Source organism: Periplaneta americana, chromosome 15 (assembly GCF_040183065.1).
Source record: "Periplaneta americana isolate PAMFEO1 chromosome 15, P.americana_PAMFEO1_priV1, whole genome shotgun sequence".
Lineage (NCBI taxonomy): Eukaryota > Metazoa > Arthropoda > Insecta > Blattodea > Blattidae > Periplaneta > Periplaneta americana.
The window spans coordinates 84,918,057-84,935,379 of record NC_091131.1 but is presented as its reverse complement, the minus strand read 5'-3'; the positions used below and the strand labels follow the sequence as shown (position 1 = coordinate 84,935,379).

At 37.4% G+C, this 17,323-nt stretch overlaps 1 protein-coding gene across 6 annotated transcripts in view; it reads left to right on the top strand.

Moving 5' to 3' along the window:
* ssh (Protein phosphatase Slingshot) overlaps positions 1–4,125 on the top strand; it is a 461,482-nt gene extending 457,357 nt beyond the window's left edge. For all 6 annotated transcript variants that reach the window (XM_069847761.1, XM_069847760.1, XM_069847763.1 and 3 more), the window contains 2 exons: positions 341–819; positions 1,171–4,125. In XM_069847761.1, coding sequence (XP_069703862.1) covers positions 341–819; positions 1,171–4,124 — 3,433 coding nt within the window. In that variant the 3' untranslated portion in view covers position 4,125. The remainder of the gene's footprint in view (positions 1–340; positions 820–1,170) is intronic.
* The last annotated feature ends 13,198 nt before the right edge of the window (positions 4,126–17,323 follow it).

Here is a 17,323-nt window from a genome sequence, read left to right as displayed (position 1 = left end):
GCTCTACTTGCTGATGCTTTATCCAACTAAGCCACACCGGATTCTAGTTCCGATGCCGGATTGAATCCTTCCCAGTTTAAGTTCTAGCTCTCTGTTCCCCTTTGCAGTATTTCATAGAAGCACTTAGTGAGAGAATCTTACAATTGGTAACTTGAAACAAGATAGTATGTGCGTTCGTGAGCATTGTGTGCATGTAAGCATAATCAGAGAATTGGAATATTTTATTAAAGATGAATTTAATAGTTTGATCAAAATGTCCTTTATAATGATTGGCTCAGTGACAAGGTAAATATTTTGTTTCACAGTTTCTCTTCTTAATGCTCAGCATTTTCTGTTACAGGAAAGAGGGCTCCAAAGTACTAGTACACTGTAAGATGGGTGTCAGCAGGTCTGCATCTGTTGTAATTGCATATGCAATGAAAGCATACAACTGGGACTTCAAAGAAGCTTTCGAATATGTAAAACAGAAGAGAACTTGTATTAAGCCAAATACGAGTTTCATATCTCAGTTGGAGACATACCAAGGAATTTTAGATGCAATGAAGAATCGTGAAAAGTTGCAACGTTCCAAATCTGAGACAAACCTTAAGTCTCCCGGCCTTGTTGCTAAAGCAGAACAGCATACTGTGAGTGGTGCATCCAGACCTTTGGCAATGCAGGAACCTGTTTCAGACCCTGAATCTCTACCAACTTCACAGCTGCTTCGGGTTGACTGGAAAACCACGTCAGGAGAAGAGTTGGGTAAAAATGGCAGGAGACCTAAGTCTTGGTCCCCTGACAATAACACCACTGATTCACTCTTCCAAGGAAATGTTGCAGGTTTGTATTAATTTATCAAAACAGAGCTATGTCAGTATATTCTGATAAACAGAGAAAATATAAACTAATTCAGATGTATGCATTAATGTTCTACAAGAAAATTTTACTTAAAATCTGTTCCATATACAGTACTAAATATTTTTAAGGAAAACACTGATAAGAAAACAAATATTTTAAGTGTAAGTTTGTATCCAGGGGAGAATTAATGTAAACTTCATTTGAAATTAAGAATTTTTGTTCTTCACCGTTAAATAACTGTAATTGATTTGTTCTAAAATAAACGCAGTTTATTCTAGAAGTAAATAAGATTAGTTAAGACAGAAATACTAACAATCTTGGTCTGTGTTTCAGGTCCCACATCAGCATCCTTGAAACAGTTGAACCTGGATCCTGAATCACCAGACAGCCAGGATGAATGTTCAAGAGTTGCTTGTTCTCAAACAGAGGATGAGTCAAATAAATTACAGACCTGCAGCTTTGCAGAAACTGACCCTCAAGATGCAGTGTCTCCAGCATCAGAAGGGACTGAAACAAGTGAAGCAGCTCGTAACTACAATCTGAATGTGCGCATGCCATGTGGTAATGGACAAGCTTACAGTGTGTCTCAGAACAAAGTTGTGTATCTACCAGCATCTTGCTGCAGTCAGGAAAGTTCCTCTGTGACAGAAGTTGTAGTTCCATCAGTGAAACATCGAGTCAGCGAGCTGGAGCTGCAGAACAGTAACACCAATGGTGCAGCAAGTAGGAAGATCTCACTGGACCGCAAGGGACTGGTACTTAATCTTACGACACAGTTTGAGTCGAGTAGTTCCAAGCCTGGCTCTCCAAACACTGCAGAGGAGGAGTCAGAGGAGAGGCATATCTTCGAATCGGCCGAGGACGAGCAGACGGCACAGTCACAGACCAAGCTGGCACCTCAGATGCTCACTGCAGTCCTAGTCAAGAAGGAGATTTGGGATCCTGGGGAGAAGGAATCGCCCACCGTTTATGCCGTGGAACAGGTTACAACTGTCAGTTCTTCCCCTCCCAGTACCCCTATTTCTCAACCCATGGTGCCAAGTAATAGTGACCACCTAGTCCAGACTTCTACGGAAGTGGTAGAGAAATGTGTACATGAACCATTAGGCAACAAAGCTGAAGATGTGATATTTGTTTCTGAGTTGAAGTTAGGGGACACAGAGACTTCCGCACCAAGTGTTAGGCTAAGTAAAGTGGTGGCAGGGAATAGAACGTTACCAAGGAGAGAAGGAGATCCATTTTCTGCTCAGCTGGATCGTGTGTTTGAGCGGGAGGAACGTAAGCAGCAACGAACAACTGCACCTGTTATCAGTGCATTGCCACCGCCACCTCCCCCCTGTATCACGGAACTGTCCCATGATGCTCCCAACAGGGAGTGCCCCTCACGGCAGAGTTCGTGGAGCTCTTATGACAGTGCTGTAGTGCTAGGTTTTCAGGGAGAGGCTCGTGACGCACCGTCGAGGCAGAGTTCGTGGGGGTCGGGTGACACGAGATGGACTTACGGTGGGGGAGGTACTTTACCATCACGAAACAGTTCGTGGGGGTCGTATGATATGCATCCACCCATGCAGTACGTCAATGAACGCGGTGAAAAGCAGCAGCTGGACGATCTGTTTGGAAGCAGTAGCAGTGGGATGTTCCCATACGATCGTGACGAGATACCCTGGTATCCTGGTACTGTTAAGAGGACAAAGCAGAAGCTGGAGGAAGGTACTGGCACAGTGAAACGAATGTGTTCGGATGCACAGCAACGAAGTGAATCTCCTGCATCTCCGACAGTTATTAGCCAAGAGTGTCCCTCACCTTCCCCTTCACCCTCACCTTCCCCCAATCGTGCAGGAGAACCCACTCCGGGCATGAACGTGAAAATCCACGGGCCCCGACCTTACCGAAGTCCTTCCTCTGACAGGTTACTTCCCACTTCTGGCTTTTCTTTTCCATCGTCAGATCCTCACTGCTCCGATCTTCACTCTTCAACAATGGGCATCTCATTTGAAACTCAAAATCCAGTTATGGGACACTATGCCAGTTCTCCTACCCTCTGCTCACATCATGGTGCAGGTAACGAGAGTGAAGACTTGATGAATACATCTCCAGGATCTGCAGACAAGATAGCCACTTCGCAGCCTAACATCACTTTCATCGATTCTACTACTACTCACGAGAGATTGGTAGGAGGGTCGATGTTGGAACAGTCTAGTGCCATATCAGGATCAGGACAGGCGGACTTTGACAGGGAGTTCTGTCCTGCCATGACTTCCTCTACTTCTCACGCTCTGGCAGTGTGCTCTCTATCTGTTAGCGCCCCTACCACGTCGTCTATTAGTTTAGTGGAAGGTATTAAGCCTCTCACGCCTCCTTCACATTCCCTCCCTTCTGTTTCTTCAGCGTGCTTACTTCCGCATGATCTATCTGCATCTGTTTCGTGTGAGTCAGACAGTGAAGCTAGTCCTTGTGTGATCAACACCATTCAGTGTGCGTCTGTGAAACAGCAGAAAAGGGTGCTAGAAAACTTAACCAATGTGACAAGAAGGTGCATATCAGTTGACAGTTCTGCCGATGTTACCAAAGACTCTAATGCAGTGTCGAGATTTCCGGAAGTTGTGGACAGTCAGAAGAGTGGTTCAGGTCTTGTCAAGAACCTGAAGAAGGAATTCGAAGCAAAATATGTAAGTAAGACAGAAAAAGGTGTCACTGGTTCTGCTGAGTTATCTACAAGTGATAATGATCAAAAAAAATCTTCGGATGGTTTGAAGGCACGTAGTCTACCGTCATCACCTGTAAGTAGTCATCCAGAGTATAAGTCCCCTAGTAGCCCGTGTCCGAGTTCAGCTTCAACTGTGGAGGATTTGTCGGTGAAGGTGTTGGTCGGAAAGTACGAAGTGAGCAAAAACAGCATAGGACAACCTGACTCACCTCCTCTTGGGGGAAGACAAAGGTTATCCGAGAATGAATCTGTTCCGAAGAGCACGTTAACACCCCAACAGCAACCCCCTATTCCTTTGCGAAAATCGAGTCTTGATATTCCATATATACAGAACAATACAAATAAACATTCGTCATTACTAGTTCGTAACTTACGTAATGGGAACGATGGTCCGAATGCAAGGCCGCCTATGGTGCCCCATGTTGTGCGTAGCTGTGTGGGGCCATCACCCAGTGTGGTGGTCGCCAGTGTTGTGGCCAAGGCTGCCAGCAAGAAACAACAACAAGGCAAGACTCATCCGTTGGCCCGTCTCACGATAAACAAGCCCCGCCATACCAATACTGTGTACAACACTATGTGATGGCAGGAAGTGTGATATGTTTTTTATTTGTAGTAATTTATCAAATGAATCTGGTATTGTCAGCCAGGTATACTTTACTATTTACTATTGAATGCTTGAGATTATGTGAGAAAAGTTTTTATGATTTTTAAGGCATCTCTTTTGGTATTCATGTTTCTTTTCATACGGAAATCATATGTCCTTTGCCATATGTTCTTTTTTATGCCTATGGCGATGACTTTCAGAGTTATCACATGAACATGAGACAAAGCAAGACACATACCATTATAAGAATATTGTACCATACGAATTACTGTGTTACACTGCCACTATATACAACTAACATATTCAAACTCGAACACTGTATCTGATTCAGTAAGTTTATAGAATAAGAAATAGAAGCTGTAGTTCAATCTCTCTCTCGCCCCACCCTCAAAAAATTGAAATGAGTGTAAGTAATATTAAAGTCTCCTTGAGATGAATTATATAATTTGACAGAGTTGGCAGAAAATTCGGCAGTGCTCTCACTTCAAAGATTTTTGTTTGTGACCGTAATTGACTTCCAGAGTGAAATAAAATTGAGATAGCTGTACTTACTTCAAGAAACTGTTATTCTTATAGTTTGTATCATATTCCACAATAGCGTGTAATATAACTGTATAGTCATATTTGTTCCAAGAATCAAAATGAGTGATTCCCATCTATTTTATAAAACCACCTGCTGTCATGTATTGACAGAACAAAATATCAGCACATATTCTATTTTTAGATTTAATATAAATTGATCCTACTTAAAATATTCAGGAACAAATTGATGAATTAACAAAGCATTATTACACACAAACACTTAATGTGGAATTCAGATGCTATTATGTACCGTTTTTGTATATTGATATATTATTTTAGTGTTAGGCATTGCAATAATTGATGACCTGAATCTTGGTAAAGGACCAATAACATCACATTTCCAAAGCCTTTAATGTATTAGCTCTTATACAGAATCGAACTGAATAGCATTGAAAGTGTATGGTGCATTCATGATTCCTTCAGCACTTGTTAGATACCGTATATGAAGTCTGTTCATGGATGAGACAACTTGATTCCCACATGCAGATTTAAATGAAACTCTGTGGTTAATTTTATTACTGTTTACTTACTTACTCTCGGCTCCACAAGTAAAGAACCCTGGCCTCACACCACTTCTGCACAGATGACAGTGATTGACAGGCCAGTTAGGGGAAGCTGTTGCCACGTTTGCTCTTGGCTGGACTCTTTAAATGTATTTTCTTTTGCAACTGGTTGGATTCTTTCAAAAATGGAAAATTCACAACACAGCATTCTCGGCGGTCTCCTGGCGGTATCTTTGTCCACAGTTTCACTAATTGGGGGAGCGTGTCAGTCAGATTTATGGCTTCCTGAACCCAACCCTGCAACGAAGGTTCTTTACTTGTGAAACCAAGAGTACTTACAAATGGCTTTTAAGGAACCCGAAGGTTCATTGCCGCCCTCACATAAGCCCGCCATCGGTCCCTATCCTGTGCAAGATTAATCCAGTCTCTATCATCATACCCCACTGTTTGGAATCCAAAATTTTAGCAATATTGCATATATTTTAAATTAATATTTACTTGAACTGCACTAAATAACGAAGTAAAATAAGATTCCAACGTATATAATGTGTACGGAATTTTTCAAAAGTAAGAGGTAGTTTAACTTACTCATCTCTTTGCTAATTTTTAATGCAGACGATGGAAATTGGTTTAATGTAAACACTCAGAGGTCATGATAGAGTTTGTTTCTTTAAAACATTTTTTTAATGTAAATTGACTTCCATGGACTGGTGTGATGATAAATTTCTGTTTGTGACAAGAAATTACTTTATTTTATGCAAATTTATATTGGATTTACTGAATATTATTTTCTGATATTAATCTTCGAACTGAAAAAAATGTTATAGTTACTAGAAATGATTTTTCTCTGTGGTAAATAGTTGAAATTCAGGTAAAAACACAATGGTTTGATAATGTATTTCAAATTGACAATGAACATTTTCTACTAAGTAGTGGCATAAACACATATAATTGCAGACTGTGCTTTGTAGTCATCCATTAATTCACAGTCGTTCATCGAATAAGAACTTAAACATTTATTGTGGCTTCAAATCTCATTTAATTATATAAATAACTAAATTTTTTTCAGAGATTGAAACTAGATTAGCATCCGAAATTACTATTGCTGGTCAACTTTATCTGAATATGTTTCGTGATTATGCGGTATCATTATTGCATCAAATAGTTAAAAAAAAAACATTATATTCATGTGTAAAGTGCCCTGGTCTAAGGCATCATGCCTGGACTCGCATTACAAATGAGTGCTGGTTCGAGTCCTCATGGGAAAGGAATTTCCTAATGAAATCTCGGTTAGTGTATGGGACTGGTACCCACCCAGCATCGTGATGAATTTGGGGAGCTACAACATGTAACGAAATTCGGTTTCAAAAATCAACTATAACGGCTTGGGAGGGTGGGGGGATGACGACATTATGCTGACCGCACGTTACCGACGTGGTTACTGGTTGGATGATTCATTCACCTCTGCCGAGACATGTGGACATGAGACCAGCAGTTGGCTGGTCAGCCTTGTCCCTTCATGGGCTTTTGTGCCACTGATTACTTTACTTTTAGTGTTACTACTGTATTTATTCGCGTAATTTCCCCCTCCCCCTCCCCCCGGCTCCCAGATTTTTATGATGTGTTTTGCAGAATTTTACTTTTTTCACATAATGTCCCTTTCTTAAATTAAACAAATTTGGACACTAACACCATAATCTGAGGTTAGTTCAGGAAAGGTTACTGGCATCAGAACTAACATACAGCAATACAAAGAAAAACGACAGAATTATCTATAATTACTCAAATTGTAAATATTTGTATAGTTATTTAGTATTAAACGTTAGTTTTATTACGATATGAATTGTTTATGTTATTTATGACTAGTTTTATCTCGATATTGTGTAGTTATCGTGTAATCTCCCCTTCCTCGATTTTTCACCTTCAAATGTTGAGAAAATGGAGGAAATTATGCAAGTAAATACAGTAGTAGCAGTTTCCTGTAACTTTGTCTATAAAGTCAGGTAATCTTAACCCAGCAAATTTCTGATTTGGGGATTATTTGAAAGAAATCATATACCCATATCCAGATTTCACCAGAAAGATAATTTTTTTTTTCAATAAAAAATTCCTGAAATGTATTTTGATCGCGACTCAATGATTATTAAAGCATATTAAAGTCAAATGAATTGTTTTTAAACAAACTCATTACAATGACAACTGAATGTTTACATAAAATCCCATTTGTCTGCAAAAAGGCAGTATCCGGATTTTCAAGATTGCATTAAAAAATTTGGGAGATATGAGTACTTCAAATTATCTCTTATTTTTTTTTTTTTTAAAGAACCTCTATAAGGTAATTTGGTCCATCATTGACACATTGTGTAACACTGGCATGTCTTAAAATTATTTCTAGACGATGCTGATTTGAGATAAAAAGAAAAGGAAATGTTTCATTATCTTTGTAGTATATAGCAAATGACCAGAAATTATGAACTTATGCACTATTAAATAATTACTGTATGTACAGCTCTTGAATGTTTCATATTGATATTTAAAATTCTACATGTAGGAACAAATGATATAATTGATGTTGGAATAATTATTTTATACAGTAATATTGTAATCTATTAATATTTAAAAAAAAATAATAATTTAATTTCTATTTTCTCATCTTACAGAGTGTATGAAATGAATAACAAGAATTCCTCCCATGATGAACACGATTTTGACCACTCATATCTTTGTACCATTGAGATGATCGAAAAACAATTGCTGTATACCCTCGTCATTTTCTCACCCATTCGCAGTCATGAGGGAACTTTTTAGTTTATTTATATGGAAAACATAACATCAAAAATTGTCATTAAAATCCAGTACTGATGTAAGACGTTTTCATTAAATTAGCAAAGATACATGCCTAGACTGCCTGGTGTAGTTTGACAGAACAAAACATCCTCGATTATAGGTGAAACACATATCAATGTTGGACTCTTTACCTTATGCATTTTATGTCTTATAGATGATTTTTAAGTGCACTGTATTTAGAGGAAAAGGACCACAAGTGATGCCTCATTGAGTGTGATTGTGAACCTGACTTATGTTATGTCTATAACAAACATAGGATATCACAATTGACACTTACATTTCCAAGTGGACATAGTCCAAGGTGAAATAAGAGAAATTTCAATAATAGAGTTGCTCCTACAAATTTCTTATTTCTTTGCCGTCTTTATTTATAAAATCTTACTCCTTTGTGCCTACATGTATATGTTAGTTTTCTGTCACATTGTGGCCTGACAAGGTGAGCCAGTAGACACAAGAAAGAATGGAATGGCGTTAATACTGAAGCTGAAGCAATGCTTTCAGTAATTGCTATAAACTGAAATGGCTGTCAAGAATTCTAGTCTTATTGTGTGTGTGCATGAATTTAGAGCTCACGAGGTTTGGTGCGACATTCCACACAAGACCAACATTGCAATACATGTGATGTTTGTAGTCATGTGGCAAGCTCGAGCTTTGGCTGATAACAAAGTTCCAGCCTTGCTGAGACGAGTCAGAGAAATGGGAAGACTTCTGTGTGTGTCTTATTTGATTCTGACCTTCACTAGATGTGCCCATTAGTGTTTTCTGCTTTATGTATGTGTATATGTATGTGATCTGTGTGTTGTAAAATTTTTGTACCATAGTTTGTATGAAATAAGTACATATGTTGTTTATTGCTTGAGGTGGATATTAATATTTTTTTAATCACCTGAAGACCTTTTCCTATGAAGTGATTAGTTCATATGAAAGTGAATTTGTAACTGATAATGTACAAAATTATATGAAGATGTTAAGCTTGTTAAAAGGGTCAGAATCTGAAATAAAAATCCACAAGAAAAATACTGCTTATATCATCGTCTCTCTCAAACATTTTATAAATGCAGTTCAAATTTTAATTTACGATTTAAAAAATAAAATGAGCCGACTGTGTTATTAATTTTTGCACTGCATTGTGTTAATGTCTTACTGTGAAAGGTTTTATAATTATACCGTAGAAGCAAGTGATTGGCTGGTTTCTAGTTAGTTGGTTGATCGGTCAGTCAGTCACTTGGTATAACAATGTGAAAAAATTCCATTTCTGATTTTAGATCATTTTGTAAGGCGGAATTCATTGACGGGATGATAGTAGGATGATGCGGAATATTTCCTGTACATGTGTGTTGCAATAGAGCCTCCAGTACGGTTGGGACATCAACCCCTCGAAACTCGAAAAAGGACACTTTGGCTCCAACAGTCTCCTATTAAATCAAAGATATCGCAACAACCAGGTGACGTAGAGAGTCGTTCTTGGCACCACTGAATGCCTCATGTCTAGGGGGCGGATGTTGATGACCTAAAAGTCTACTTAAATTGATCAATAAAATGCCCTTAAAATAATGGAAAAAATGACATAAAATTAAAAGAAAATGACATTTAAATATTATTCAAAGTACTCGCACCACAACTTCTTAAAAACTACAACCTTGTTTCAATGACTGCCCACCAAACTCGGAGAGAGGAGGCAACTTCTTGGAATTTGACTAAGATAAAGGAAAAGGGCATGCAACAAATGAAGGTTTTAAGGAAAAACTATAGATTTTAAAGAGGATTTACAATGTGTTTCAATCAAGGGTGGTCCATGTCAGTACCTTCATTCTCCGTCTCCTCCTCCTCCTGCTCTTCACTTTTGTTACCAGACCTTCCAGATGAGGGAGTGTGAATGACAAAACAAATTGTGGGTGCAGTGTGCATTTTTGCAATCTTTGTGTTAAAAATACTGTCTACCACAGTAGATCCCTTCCAAATCATATTGGGGACACAATGTCCTCTCGTCCAAGAAATGATAGTGTTTTTCCCCTTCCAAATGTAAATTCTAAAGACACCCTGATACTGACAAAAGAACAGTAGCGGTCAAAGCCCTCACTTAAACTAAGCTGTTGCGAAGCATTTTATATTATTTCCGTTGCGAGGTGAAGTCTTCAGTGGAATGAGGGGTGGACTTTAGAGTTATTTCAAACTATAAAACTCAAACTTCACTGTTATTCACTTATTCAGTAGGTAATTATTACTGATCTATTTGCTTAGAAAAAGATTTAAGAGACCTATATGCAAAGGAGAAAGTAAAATGCATTCCAAATGATCTAAAAGATCTTCTGCAGTAGTAAAATTCAGACTGCTTACAGAACACGATTATTTGGCCAAACACTTGAATAAAATAGGAATTTACACAAATCCAAATTGCCCTCTATGCAACAAAGAAGAAGAAATGACTGAAGATCATCTCACAACCTGTGAAGTTCTACCTGATGGATCCACCACAGAAAAATATTGGAGAGCAAGAACGCTAATGGCTTCATTGCCAAAGCCCAGCATTAGATAACAACAACAACAAGTATTAAAAATTACCAAAAAAATCAAAAAAAAATTGTAAAAATAACCTATTAGTTCAAATAGGAAATTTTTTTTATGTTGATATTAACATAGAAAGGATTTCTATATTAATAGGCATCATCCTAATGTGAAAAACAACAACACCCGCCCTTTACTCATGACATACTTGGGGTAAAATAATCCGATTCCCGACAAATGTTGGTTTCCTCCAAAAAAAAAAGGGGGGGGCAAAACAAGGCTTTTGATATAGTATCTACCTGACAATACAACATCATCCCAAGCATCTGCAACAATCCCACAATTCGTCTGCATTCCTAGGACGCCGACCGTGTAGTTTCTCATTAACAGCACGTTGCACCAACCCACACATTTTCTATGGGATTTAAGTTAGGACTTCTTGGTACCCATGGAACCTCTTAGACATCGTCCCTGTGAATGTTGAACCACCGCTGCATGGCAACGCATGTGTGTACTGAAGACAAATCATGTTGGAATTTTATTTTGTTTTCGGACTGAAACACACAAACACTAGGTAGCATCACATTTTCCAGTATATTGGTATACTGATGCCCATTCATATGCCCGTGAATCCTCCATAGCACGCTGCAACCATAGCCAGAAATCCATCCCCACACTGACATGGACAGACGACCACTGCGTTGCCTCTGGACCACATATTCAGGGTCAAATCTCTTGGATTGTTTCAGTCGATATACTTGCACTAGCCCTGTGCTGTTGTTCATAAACAGCTTCTCATCCGAAAAGATAACCTCTTGCCATGGATAGTTGTTCGAAAACCTCCTTCCTAGCCCAGTAAACAGTATCCCTCTTAGACACTCTGTACTGTGATAATCACAACAAAACTGGCATAGGTAACATTACGAGTTTTGCTGCTCATCGGTCAATTTTTTCTTCTGTGTCTGTACAATGCAATTTAAAAAGTCATGAAACTACAGTCTGTGGAAAACATACATTGTCTCAAGAATTAAAGAAAGAAAGCAAAATAAAAACAAATCGTAAGTTGACAAAGTTTTGGGCACAAAGAAGAAAAAGTTTGAAATGATGAAATAAATAAATAAACTGAGAATTAAAATAAATAATCTTCCCTTTTAAACAATTCTTAAAACACCGGCAATTTGGTAAAATTCTGTATTCTAAAAGAAGTTGGGTAAAAATTGTTATTAAAAATGCTTAATTCCTTTCGTTCCATAAGTTACTCAGCCATGCTAAGAAAAAAATTTATTTTATTTTTGTCTTGTTAAATAAGTATATATATCTTTATTAAACTGAAATATAATATTACTATGTGTTAAATTGTTAATAACTTTGTTACCTAAAACACTAAATCAGTTTTGTTACACACTAAATATTTGTCACAGGAGTAAAATACTTTGCTTGTAATCCATTTTCTAATTATTTTTTTAATCTATTAATTCAAATTCATATTTATTCACAATTTACATTTGAAATGAATACATATGAATATATACCCAAAATGAGCATATGCTCGTGCTCGTGCTCGGGTACAGGCCAGTAGTCTACATAAATTTTAAAGAGCTCAATAATAAAGTTGATGTTAGAAATAATAGTAACAATAATAATAATAATAATAATAATAATAATAAAATAATAATAGAATATCCATGACGGAGATAATACAAAGATAGTAATACAAATTAATTCATTAATAATAATAATAATAATAATAATAATAATAATAAAACAAAAATATTTACAATAATAAAATAAATACTAAAACGGATAAAATAAAATATAAAACCACTAGCGAGAGTTAACAGAACTTAAATAAGCATATAATAACCAGAAAAAAAAATGACGAACTCGAAAATCAATAGAAAAGTTCGATAATGGCACAGTTATAGCAGAATATGGTACTGATAATGCATTAAATAGTTTGATACTTAAATACTCATAGCTATTTATAGTTTTACTTAGTCTCACATAAAGAGTGTTTATGTTGTGATTATTCCTGGTAGGATAAGCATGATATCTGATCTAAGATTACAATTGTGTAAATTTTCTTTCACGCGAAGCAGACTATATATACAAACTTGGTAGTGTCAGGATATTTAAGGCAATGCCAGCTTTAAGTCGATTGGACCAATTTATCCCAGTCGGGCCCTGCACCTAAGAATACTATAAGAAAATGGGCAGCATACCTGGAAGTTGCACTGACATAAGCCAAACTGCAACAGGAAGAGAAACAAAAGAATACCATAAAAGTCACTGATACAGATGGTTACACGCTTCATGAAAAAATTGAGGCACTGAAGCCAATTCTGCTAGCAGAGATTAAAAAGCTCCATAAAATTTTTGAATTCCTTGCTTGCAACACTAGACCTACTGCATTTCCAAATGTATTTATTGTCTTTCGAATTTTCTTCATATTTCTAGTGACAGTGGCATCAGAGGATAGTAGTTTTCTAAACTTAAGCTGATCAGTGTAGAAGAAAGTTTGAACACTTTGGTCATTATGTCCATTGAATGTGAAATTAGCATAAATTTAAACTCAGGCAAAATACTAGAAGGCTTTGCAGAGATAAAGGTAAGAGAGATAACTTTTACACATTAAAGGCAGTAATAGTAATATGCCTTTTTATTATCTGTTCATGTTAAGTGATATTCAGAATTAATGTAAGTAAAAGTATAAATTACTTCCTACTGCTGCTGTTTTTAATTTTCCTATATTTTGATTAAAAATAAATGTAATATTTTCATCAAATCATTTCCCCATCAATAAAATAGGCGATTTTCTAACTAAATTATTTTAAGATAACACATTATTTTGTTTGTTAGCTTGTATGTTTACATTTCATTAAATCACATACACGTTCTAAATACATACTTTTATTGATTTTCGTTGTATAATACAGATATGTCTGTGAACATGGGCCCCCCAAATAATTTTCCCAATTGGACCCTGCAACTCGTAAGACCGGCCCTGATTTAAGATATGAAAAGCAGGTCTACCAGGATGTTCGATTTGGTAGATTCATAATAATTCTAATTGCTTTTTTCTGGCTTATAAAAACTCTACTTTAAAAAGAGCTGTTTCCCCAGAATAGTAGTCCATATTGTAAAAGTTAGTGAAAGAAAGCACAATATGCTGTGTCTAACATATCATTACTTATACAGGATTTCAGTCTTCGTAGTATGAAAGCCAGCCTGTAAATTTTACACACAGATGGATCTTTTAAGAGAAAGAGAGAATGGTGTGCAGAAAGCAACAGGAGCTATCGCATTTACCTTTCCCAAGAAAAACTGCAAACATGGCCTGAGTCTCTCTATGGTAAAAGATTCCAAATGTATGCTGGGACAAAAAGGAAGGCAGAAAATAGGAAAGACTGGAGTATCCTGGGTTTGCAGTGAAAGACCTGCCCTTGGGTAGAATGCTATGAATGAATAAATTGTTAACATACCGTATCTAATTCTATTCCCGATAGTTTAATTGATTTGGATTTCTTTTCCATGTGTCGCGGGGTGGAGTTTATCATTACAGTTTTTTCCTCATTCATTTTGAGATTGATAATTTCAACCAATTTATTGCTTTCTCTAGGTTTATTTTTCATTTGAGCTCTATTAAATTTACTGAATTATCTGCTATGGAAAAGTTGTATTATCAACATACAGGACTGATTTACAAGAAAATGTTTGTGGTTAAGGCATCATCCCCCCATTCAGTTCTTGAAAAAAAATAGTCAAGATCATGGATTAATATATTCAGCCATGATCAAGATGATCTACGACCAACGAGTTAGAAAGAGTTTATAGAATGGCTGTTGCACCGCCACATTTGAAGCAAATTGAAGCCATTTAATAAGCGCCCAAAACAAGTGGGTGTGGTGATAAGTTCGTTTCGTCCTATACTTGTTTTTTTTTTTTTTTTTTTTTTTAAGATTGGACCCAGGACACTGTGTTTTTAGGTGCGTTGAGTGGCAAAAAAGAGAGCGTTTTGATATCGTATTTTACACCACTAACAGACACATAAAATTGCTGCATCTTAAAGTATAGTGAACTATTTTCAAACATGGATTCATCGTCAGATGTAATGTTGCAGTATCAGTTCTGAAAAAGAAAAGTTGCAAAGTTAATTTAGTAGCGAATGGTTAAAACATATTCATGGTTAATAAAAGAAAAAACGATTAGCCTATAGTATTCACTGAACTGTATGTCCTTCGTATTTTAGTGTTTCTCAATATTATATTAAATGCACGCGACTACTACTTTGCAGAAAACTGCTACAAATCTTATGATAAAGTGATGGTAAGTCTAATGTCTTAAGTTAGCTTCTAATATCCCGATTTCCCTCGCAGAAAACCTAGCAACTCTGCTGACAGCAGAAACATGTTATTAAAGGTATACCGGAAAGGAAGTATTGTTCCTGTAAATAAAAACATTTAGCTTTCGGATACGCAATACTTGTATTCAAATAGTGGTTTCGAAATCCCGCGCGTTTTCTTCCAAACAAATGGCGGCTTTCCGCTGCTTCAGTTTGGGAACATATTTCTCAGTTCTCTGCTACGGCATAGTAGGGGCTCGGCTCAGAGCCGGCTGTTGGCCTCACGTTCACACCGATAATTATTATACACTACTGTTAAAAAAAAAAAAAAAAAAAAAAAAAAAACATTGAAAGCATGTTTGGTAACCCAAGTTACAAGCTTGGAGGTAAAGATTGTTTACTACAGTTACCTAAGGTTAAAAAATAATTGATATCTAAAATAATAGGGTATCTAATCCTAGTTTAAAACAAAAGATTTTATAGCCTTAAATAAAATAAAGTTATAACAGATATTAAGATTTCACCCAAAAACCTTTCATTCTATATCGTATGGTATAATATATAGTTTTGCAACGTCTAGAGACTGGGAAAACAATTTAATAAAATCATCCGAATCATACTAGTTCATTTTATAGGAAATCTTGCAGGTCGCATTTAAAAGAACCTAGGAATATTTACATTTTCTTCAGCATATTTGCTATACCTGTTTTTTTTTAAAGATGGGACATGACAGGAGCGTTGCGATCGGAAAAACAACTGAATGTCACATACCGTGGTGGGCCTGTTGCTATGGTAACAACGGTTGAGTTGCCAAACTTACCGTTCCCACATGGCGAGTGCTTAATAGCTCTCTTGGCGACATTTATTGTGCACACAGTTTTAGCATTGGTACGTTTCGTCTTTGATTCTCTGTCGATTTTTGGTTTGTTTTCTTACCTTTGCGTCAATTGTCAATGAATGTTTTAACGTCAGCCATCTTAACGTCAATTGATACCTTCCATCAGCTGGCAGCGTGGTAGTCCATATTGGCAACATAGCACTGTAGTTCCAAGTTCGGCCGCTTAACTGTCATGTCCCATCTTTCAAAAGAACAAGTATAGGACTTCTTGTCATACGTACATGACAATTTTGCTTAGGTTATTCTTTTAAGCTTTAATAATAAGATTTATTAAACACAATGTGTACATTGTTACATTTTAGTCAAAAGTTGTCTTCTTTTGCGTAGAACGTTAGTGTCTCAGTCCTTGCTTGGCAGGTGAGTATATGGTACTGACTGCAGCTGTGCCCACAGAGGGTGCAGATGCACTGCTCTGAGGCCGAGTGGTATCCTCGTTTGGCACAAATCCTATGGTGGAACCCGTGGGCCGCCGTCCTCGTGAAGACGTGACGTAGCTCGAAGTTAGGCTTCTTCCGTGTTCATGGCTGGCGTCTGAAGGAATTCCTGGTCCACGTCTGCTGCTTTTTCTTCTCTGTCCCTAACGTGGGCCTCTTATGCTGGTGTAGGTTGAAGGCCGTTGCTCGTCATCAGCTCTCTTACGAAGAAATCCGTGTCCATTAATAGGTATACCAGCCTCGTTTGCGTTGTTCTTGACACTTGAAGAGCTCTTTTTAGGTATGAAGCTTTCACGGCTTCTAGCTTCTTCAGGTTCGCTGAGGTTAAGTGAACCCATATCTTTTTCAGCGCGTAGCTAACAATTGGTGCGATCTTGATGTAGAAGAGGCGCAGGGCTGTGGTCGTGGAGAGCTTCTCGAGCTTCTTTATGTCGTACGTAGCCTTGATCGCCGCCGAACATCTTTCTTCTATGTGCTTAGTAAAGGACTTGCCTGTCACTTGCAGTGTTAAGCCCAATTTCCAGTTTCTCATTACCATATGTAAAGATGTCCGATCTGGAGACGTTTCCGCCTTTTCTGAACTTCATGACCTTTGTTTTCCCTGTATTTATATCTAGGCCATTCCTTCTTGACCATACATGGAGTCTGTTAAGCCCTTCCTGTAATGCCTCTCTGTTGCTCGACATCATAACCATGTCGTCTGCATACAGGAACATAGGTAGGTTTACTGCTACCTCTTGTATGACATCGTGTGTTAGCAGGTTAAACATCATCGGGCTAAGAGGGTCCCCCTGGAGAACGCCATTCGTCTGGGTAATAGGTCTGGAGTGGCTCACTTTGTCGCTAACCGTTAGCAGGTTGACACTCAGGATGTTCTCTATGAGTAGCAGGTTCGGGTTTTCCTCTCCCAGAATGAGGCGTAGTTTATCTACCATGATAGTCCTGTCCACTCCGTCGAACGCTTTCACGCTTTCTTTCAAGCTTTCCTTCTAGGAATAGCTCAAGTGTTTTAAATTTAGCGTACATCAGTTCTTTATTTTAGTTTAAGTTACTAGCACGTATTT